Here is a 9,091-nt window from a genome sequence, read left to right on the forward strand (position 1 = left end):
TCCATTCTTAAGAATTGCTTAAAAGCTCATTCGCTCATTGTTCCTACAAGAAAAATTGATTTGAAAGATAGCTTGTCCTATGAGGAGATTCTGGTTCAAATTCTTGATCGTCAGGTTTGCAAGTTGAGGACCAAAGATGTCGCTTCAGTCAAAGTTTTATGGAGGAATTAGTTTGTTGAAGAGGATAAATGGGAATCCGAAGAGGATATGAAAGTCAGGCACCCTCATCTATTCATTCCTCCTAGTGCCGATGTTTAAGGTAATATTCATGTTCCTATCTTAGAGTTAGTACCTTTTCGAGTGTTTGAGTATTTGAATTCTTGCATTGCATTCGTGCCTTGTGTACAATTTCTAACTTGGTCATCATTCGAGGAAGGTTGAGTTTCTAGATAAGGGAGTGTCTACGAGTGACACTTACGACTCGTAGAAGACATCTACAGACCGTAGGAGGGCCTCGTAGATCCCTCCAGGTCTTAGTGAGAATTTGACTTTCTAAGGACTCTTATATAAGTGGCTTCTACAGCCCTTAGTAGTTTCCACAGATCGTAGGTAGCATCAGTAGAAGGGACCCAAGGTACAGTCCCAAGAACTTTTTCCATAAGTCCTTGTGTGAGCCTTCTAATTGTCTACGACACGTAGGGATAGCTCGAAGACCCAATGTCACATTGTAGTAGCTACTGGAATGTGCACTAAGATTCCACAATAGGGTTCTATGACTTGTATAAGGATCTATGACCCGTAAGAGGGCCCGTAGACCCAAAAACCCTAAGAACCTTCAACATGATTCCACTAGTGGATGGTACTACTCATAGGGTGGTCTATGACCCATAGAAACGGTGCGTAGACCCAACCTCTACAATATCGGTAAGTCCAAGATTTGAGCACCAAGTTCCGCGAGGGGTCTTCTACGATCCATAGGAGTTCCTATGATCCATCGAACGACCCATAGGCGATCCCGAGATAGTTTTAATGAGGGGTAAAATTATGTTTTCCCACCTTTCTCAAATAAAAATCCCAATATTTTGTGACTAATTTGAGTCCCTTATTAGTACCCTACATGTGTTTAGTCCTCATAGAAACTTCAGATCAAGGATTGGAGAAGAGAAAAGCTAGGGCTCAAGCGTAGTATTTTCATTCTTCGATTTTCACCAAGAACATCATTCTTCCAGGTATATAAAGCTAATCATAGAATTGGACTGAGTTTTTCCTCACCTCCTACATCTCAAATCCGTAATTAAGAGTTCAAGATCGAGTTTTAATCCCATTATATTGAGTTTTTAAGTTAGTTATGAAATCTCTCAATGAGTTCTCTCTGTGGATTCCACTGTGATTATTTCCACACTTCGAGTTCTTAATTGTTGTTCATGTTTACATTCACATTAATCCTACTTTAGTATTTATATTACTTATTTTCATGCATTGCTTTGAATTAAAGAATAATATATTTCATGTATTAATTGAGAAAGGAATTGAGCATATACTTGAGTTTGAGAAGCCTTTCATTCACTCATTTTGAGCATGATCCTTATCGAGTCTAAATGAGTTTCAGAAATTATGCATTTAATTATTTATCTTGAGACTGAGTTGAGAAACCAAAGATATATTTTAAATATATTCACTAAGTTGAGAGTATAAATATTTTAAAGAGAATGCATTGAGTTTGAGGAAAGTTGAGTTAACCTGAATAGAGTCCAATGAGACTAAATGAGTATTATTTTGAGTATCTTACTCACTTGAGTATATGAGTGTTAATGCATATTATTTTGGGAGTATTATTGAGCACCGATTAGAGTAAGAATTTAGATGACTCAAACCCCATAAACTGTGTGGCCAGCGTAGAATAGGATCGTATTGCTGGTTCGGGCGACTCCACACTATATTCCCTGATACAGACTTTATATGGATCCATGAGATGAGTTTGTGTCCCTTATCCTGGAAAGGTATTGGATGACTCTGGCAATGAGAGCAGTTTGTTATATCATCATGATGCTCATAGTGATGGTTGACGGTTAGAGAAACTGCTCAAATAGTAAATATTATTTTCATACTGAGTTGCATTCACTTATTTTCAGAATTGCATGCTTTATTTGTGCTGAATTATTCCAGTATTTATTCCATTGAGTATTCTTTGAATATGTCTCCTTTCAGTTATTTTACATATCGTACATTTCATATATTGACATCTTCCCACGCTGCATTATTTTATGATACTGATACAAATGTTAGAGATCCTCAACAGACGTATCATTGAAGATCACTTGTCATCCGACTTTTGGTGAGATCTCCTTACATTCAGAGGAACTCTTTCATTCATTTAATTATTAGTCTTTTGAGGTTGTCGTCGGCCTGTCTCGATACCTATATTATGAGTTTTAGAGGCTTCATAGACAAGGATAGAGCTGAGTCAGTTAAATCTTTCAATCTTATTTTAAACAGTATTTTATAATACATTCATAGATTTATTTTGAGACGCATGAGTTTACTTTTAAAGTATTTTAAATGCTCACCCTTATAATATTATTTCTATTGAGTTGAGTCTTTCTCTAAGTAATTAGCCAGGTCAAAGATTCGCTTGGAAACCAACAATGATTTTTGGGTGCCGATCATGCCTTGGATGTAGAGTTGAGGCGTGACAAGATTGGCATCAACTAATCACCTTTTTACAATTGAATAGCGCCGGCCTCAAGAAGCATTGTAGATACAGTTGTAGGAGGATATATCATGAGCAAAACCATTGAAGAAGCCATGAATTCTATAGATGAAGTCACTGAACAGGCAAATTAATGGCCCACTGAAAGAGATAAATCTAAGAAGCCAGCTGGAATACACTAAATTGATGTTGTCTCTTCACTAGCTCATCATATAACAAACTCGACAGAGAAAGTTGAGGAAATACAAGCACATACATGCAATACTCAATCACAATCACTTTGCGATTTTTGTGGTGGATGACACCCAAACCATGAAAGCCAAATTGGGGAACATGTTAATGCAGTTAGTCATTATAATGATAAATAATAACTATTATAATAATAATAACTTTAATTCACATGGTCAAAAGCATCCAAGATTCTCATGGAGCAAGAATAGTGGAAACCAAGGCAGTCAAGCTAGCCGCCACCTGAATTTCAAAACCAAATTGGAAATCATCAGGGGATCAAGCACAACCTTTGTCTCAGAGAAAAAATCATTAAGGCTTAATGTATAAATTCATTAAGAATATTGATGAAAAGATGAAATCTCAAGAATTGACAATTTGAAACTTTGAAATTTAGATGGGACAATTAGGAAACAATCGAACAAATAGAAATTCTGAAAGTCTCTCAAGCAATACATAGAAAAATTCAAAAGAACAAGTAAAAGCCATCACATTGATAAGTGGAAAAGATTTACCTAAATCCTACCTAGAGAATGAAGAAGAAGTTCCAAAAGAAGACATACAAGAATCAAGAACTTGAGAAACAAAAGCCAATTAAATTAGCGAAGAAGGAAGAAAAGAGAAAACAGGAACCACCCCATCGGGTTGACAAAAACACTCGAGAAATAACACTTCCTTTTCCACAAAAACAAAAAAAGGGAAAAAATGGACAAACAATTTGGGAAATTCTTGGATATTTTCAAAATGATTATATATCAATGTCCCTTTTACTGAAGCATTAACTCAAATGTCTTCTAATGCAAGTTTTTAAAAGAAATCTTGTCAAATAAGAGAAAATTGGAAGAACTTGCTGCCATAGAATTGACAGAAGAATTGTCACGACCCGAAATCTCAGGTCATAATAACACCTACCAACATTCCATTAGTATATAAGCCAAACTCATTGCTCAGAACCAGGAGTTACTGGCTATCACGTGTAAGAGAAGAATGTGAAAAACAAACAATAGATAAGAAGTAGAGGAAGGGAGAAACAAGATATACATAAAATATCTCTAAAACCTGATATTAGTCGGTGGTTGAGCTACTAATCAAAATAGGAGTATAAGGTAAATATTAATATACATAACCATCTTCATAAAATTATAGTGCAAAAGTAAATTTAGTGAACCAGTTCAGGAAAAAAGTTATGTATTTTTTATAAGAATTATTGACAAAAGATTTGAATATTTGTACATGTGTCTTTTGGAAAATAACATCCTTATTGAAAAGAAATATGAAAACAAATAAAATGAAAGATCATATGCTTTGACCCACATCCTAAAAATATAAAATCCTTTTCTGTATTTTTCATCTTTTTAAAATAAAGGTCATTATTTAATGAATAAAATTACTCCAACAAAAAACCTGTGGAGAGAGAGACATCCCCATATTCCATGTGGGACTTGTTACTCAACCTTTTCACATGCATTTGTTCTCTGTTGACTCGTTTGGTTTGGCAATCATTTAACCAATTATGAAATATCATGATTAACTAATTTCACTCTTAAGTGGAGTAAATAAACTAGAATATTTTATGTGATTAAGTGTATCGTTCATGCAAAATAAAATATTGAGACAAAGTTGTTTATGTATAAAGAGCAAGATATAGTAATGTAGCTGAGAAATCCGATTACTATCCATCACATAATAACCATATAATATTGTTCTCTTTGTATAAAAAATATTTATACTATAATACATACATATATTACTTGGTCTGCAAACCAAACGACTCCCAAAAGATAGTAAATCCAAAACACAACAGAGAGAACAAAAAGCTTACAAAAAAAAATAAATTGAAATGTCATATTATACTATCAGTATAATGCCCAAAGCCCAAAACCTCCAATGCTCTACTCTTTGTACTATATAGGTATAAACTGAAGGGATAAATAAAACACAAAAGAATAAACTTGAAGTCCTATAATTAACAAATTCCAAAAGCTAACACAAGCATAACGAATACCCAATTCAATTGAATACCTAAAAACTTAGGAAATATCGAAAGTGAAATCGAATTTGAAGGTTCAGGACTATCATCAGTACTCACATCACGTGGATGATCGAAGGAAGAAGGAACTAACGTATCCGGTGCCGATTCTTCGTCACCGGAAATCGGACTAATTGGAGCCAGTGAGTCGTCGTCTGATGGATTCTTAAGGCTTCGAGGCAATCCTTGACCATACGTCACGTTTATTTTAAAATGTTGGCCATTTTCGCACTGTTCGCCATCATAATCACTAGAGAAAAAATAAGTAGGTCCAACTTTTACAAGTGGAACTGCTACTGAAACAGGAAAAATTGAAGTTGAAGATGGATCTGCAGATACCCATTGTATGGTATCGTTGTCTAAGGCATTGTTGTAGTCACAACTCTTGTATGTGGTAAAGTTGTAAGTCTGAGTGACCGAGTGATTATTGTCTGTATTAAAAACTGCATAATAAAACATATAAAAGAATAAGAAAAGATTTTTTTGTATCAAATTTATACTCTAGCTCTGTCCTTTCCTGTGACAGAGAATTATGAATTGGCTTCTATCTTTGGAACATGTGCAAGCATATGCTCACTACATGTTACTTGTACAATACCTTATCATAACACACACTTCTACACTAACTTATCAAATTGTAAATAATGCCAACAAATACAGCTGTTTGTAATTATAAAAAAATTCCAAACCATCAAAATCAAGTGAAGAATTCGTAATTTCAAATAAAAAAATAGTAAGTAGAAAGATCAATGCATTTGGTACCGTAGTTTGTAAATCATTCATCACTCAAATAAAATTGTCAAAATTCAATTTTGGACATATGTATTCAGATCCATCATATTAATTCCTTTCATAACTCTTTAAGAATTCACAAGCATATGTAAACATAAGCAGAATCAAAAAAAACCAAGATCCATAATCAAGATGTTTCATGCTTTAATTTTGTGACACATTTTTCAGATATAGAATTATCTTACGATGCCCCCTACCCCACTCAAAAGAGAGAATATTATGGACACCAATATTTGCAAAACATTCAAAAAAAAAAACTTTAAACCAAATTATCTTGTAATAATTAAGTTGGAATTAGTAACCTGGAAAATAAAATTAGTAATAATCTACTACAACAGGTTGAATTCAGGGGTAGAGTCATAATATAGTTACGGATTCGATAGAATTCAGTAATTTTGACTCAAATTCTATATTTATTTTACATATATAAAAATAATCTATCCAAAATTCGGTAAACAAAACTAATTATAATCCAAAATCCCTAGCTCCACCTTTGATTAAATTATATAGATCATGTTTACACTCACTGTCATATAAGTTAAATAATATCTAGTTACCAAGAATTGGTTAAATTGATGAAGAAAACTTACTGAGAAAATCACCAAGACTGAATTTTTTGTCAGCAACCCATTTGTCATAGTTAACATGAGGCTTTTCAAGATTATCAAACCAACCTAAAGAATCACCCACTGTATAATTCTTGTAAGCATCAGCTGATCTTGAAAAGGAAATCAAAATAAGGACAAGAAGAAGAAGAAGCCATGAAAGTTTATTGTTAAAAATAGTTTGTTCCATTATTCTTAATTTGCTTGGAAGAAGAAAGAAGAAAGGCAAAGATGGAGTATTCTTAGTTAGTAAAGAGAAGTGGTGGCACTAGCCTTTTGTGCTTTTATATAGAGGACCTTATTCCTTTCTTAAATTTACTAAAATGGTTCTCTTTTTAGTTTAGCTCTAGCTTCTTCTTGATTGTACTGAATTTTCCCAATTAGAGGCATTGTTTATGTGATAATAAAGTCTTCCCCAACCACTACTTTCTTCCAAAAATATAAAAATGGTTTAGTTTGCACGCATCTAGACTATTTTATTAAATATATGTTATTTAAGCATGTATATAATTTACTCATTAAGACTTGGCCAATTAAAAGAAATAATCTACTTTATTGTAGTGCTGATCTAGAGTGATACGTGAGAATTCACATAAACTCAATAGTGTTTGATCAAACTCAATATATGAATTAAAATATTTAGTAAAGATCTATATACTATTATTTAACAGAAAATTCGATATATTATTATATATTAACTTGAGAAAGTATTACCGAAACTTGAGTGAGGTGATGAGGATTAAAATTCAAGGAAATATTAGTGTTTATATACAAGTGATTACAGTACTCACATGCAACTAATATTAAGGCGTAATCAATTCCTCACCTTTTTATTTTATGATATTATGTCTTTGAACATACTCTTTTAATGTCAAAAGCAGCAACTTGTATTATGTATTTAACTTTTTAAATATTAAATTTTAGATAACGTTTTTAAAAAATAAAAATAGATTAGTTCAAACATCAAATTAATGAAGTAAATAAGTGAAAAAGAGTCCTTGTTAGTCCTGAGTACACATCATTTTCCTTGAATTATAGTTTAGACCATGTACTGTGTCAATAGATATTTATAGTCAATTGGAACAGCTGTGTATTTCTAGAATTAAGAGTGGACCACTCTGTACTACTACAAAAGACACATTAAATTTAAGTTGGGTCAAGTAGAGTTTGGTTTGATGTCAAATTCATTGTAATATTAGCTCATTTTAATTAATAGTTTTGATAAATAAACAAGGAAATGTTCCATATTTACGAATGAACCTTTTTAGACTCAAAATTTATCAATAATAAGAGATGTTTAAGTTCTTAATTCTACTATGGTATATTGATGTTCTAAAATGTTCAGTAACTTGGCTATGAAAGATTGGATTGAAGAACTATGAACAAACTGATATAGGGCGTTGGGTACTTTGAGATTGATGAGGAACAATGGAAAAACTACCAAATTGATAGTTTCATTATTTTATAGGGAGTACTGCAACAATAACAATTATACCTCAATTTCAAGCAAATTCATACTGAGATATGAACCCTTATTACTCATGTCACTCTAATTTAGCTCATCTTAGATTGGCATAGAAATATGGGATAGGATTAGAAGACCTAAAGTAAGCATACTAATTTTACTAAGGCCGCATTTATTTTTATTTAGATTAAGACGTATAAGCCATCCGCAGACAAACGAATGAAAGAGGTTAGATACCAATTGAAATTAAGTCATAGCACGAAGGGAAAAAAAGCGATATTTTTCTGAAGTCCTGTAGCCTCTCGAAGAAAAATACAGATGTCTCCGTACCTTTCCACAAAACTTTACTAGATTTGTTTTGGTACAACGAAATCAACGGACCTAGGGCTCTGATACCATCTTTGTCACGACCTACACTGCCGTGAGAGACACCCATACTAAACCCCCAGTGGGGGAACCAATTTTCAACCCAATACGAACTCAACTTAAATCATTAAGTAACAATTTCATTAATTAAAACAAACAGTCATAATACTTACTAGAAACATGCGGAAATAATCCCCCTAAGATCTGAAAGTCAGTTACCGAAACATCTAACATAATTTAGAATACGGGGATACAACTCCAAAATCATAGAAGTCTAAGTCCGAACAATGGACTAATAGAAAAAATGAAACCATGACAATCCGAACGAAGCAGCTCAAGCTTGGATTCTAAAAATGTGGGAATCACAATTGAGGTCACGTAGAAGCTGCTAAAATATCATGTACTCAACAAAAGAAGAGAAAGTGCAGTATCAGTACACAAAATCCATAATGTACTGGTAGGATCATCGGTCACCTCCAATTATACCAAATATGAACAAGTAACTGAAACGTAGTAAAACAAGACAATATACACATATAACCCAAGTCAGTAAACATAAACACGACTCTTGGTCCTCACCTTGACTTAACAACTGCAACAAATAGGTCCAATGACATTACAATAAAATAAACCTGGTTCACCTAGTCAACTGATATAGAACCTGTACTAGGCATGGTACTCGAACCAATCAATAAATATCTCATACCAGGAGTGGTACCTAAGCCTATCAGTAATTTGTATCAGGTGTGATACCCGAGCCAACCGAGAATCACAACAAATCACACAATCACAACCACAATGAATACAACTCATTTGTAAGACCACAAGTAAATAAGACAAGTCCATTGCATGAGATTGACCACAAGATATCATTTCACTTTCAGTCTTTTTTAACTTCCTAACCACGATGGTACGAGTAACACTAGAAAAATAGTTAGCATGCACAACGTAAAACG

The 9,091-nt window shown here is 33.2% G+C and overlaps 1 protein-coding gene across 2 annotated transcripts; it reads right to left on the reverse strand.

The window, feature by feature from the left end:
• Nucleotides 1-2,793: 2,793 nt before the first annotated feature.
• LOC129904577 (blue copper protein-like) lies at nucleotides 2,794-6,676 on the reverse strand. 2 transcript variants are annotated; one of them, XM_055980139.1, is made up of 3 exons: nucleotides 6,290-6,676; nucleotides 4,968-5,350; nucleotides 2,794-3,121 (listed from the first exon to the last, which is right to left on the reverse strand). In XM_055980139.1, exons 1-3 carry the CDS (start codon nucleotides 6,492-6,494, stop codon nucleotides 3,074-3,076), a joined length of 636 nt encoding a protein of 211 aa, XP_055836114.1. In that variant the 5' UTR covers nucleotides 6,495-6,676; the 3' UTR covers nucleotides 2,794-3,073. The 2 variants fall into 2 exon arrangements, with proteins under 2 accessions (XP_055836114.1, XP_055836113.1); XM_055980138.1 differs by lacking the exon at nucleotides 2,794-3,121 and having other exon boundaries at nucleotides 4,820-5,350.
• Nucleotides 6,677-9,091: the final 2,415 nt, after the last annotated feature.

The sequence above is a fragment of the Solanum dulcamara genome, chromosome 9 (assembly GCF_947179165.1).
Source record: "Solanum dulcamara chromosome 9, daSolDulc1.2, whole genome shotgun sequence".
NCBI lineage: Eukaryota > Viridiplantae > Streptophyta > Magnoliopsida > Solanales > Solanaceae > Solanum > Solanum dulcamara.

Bases quoted from the DNA above. Each gene is read 5' to 3' on its own strand.
- LOC129904577 (XM_055980138.1), bottom strand. From the start codon at position 6,494: ATGGAACAAACTATTTTTAACAATAAACTTTCATGGCTTCTTCTTCTT. The intron at 5,351-6,289 runs GTAAGTTTTCTT...TTTATTATGCAG, and splicing joins CAGTCTTGGTGATTTTCTCA to TTTTTAATACAGACAATAAT.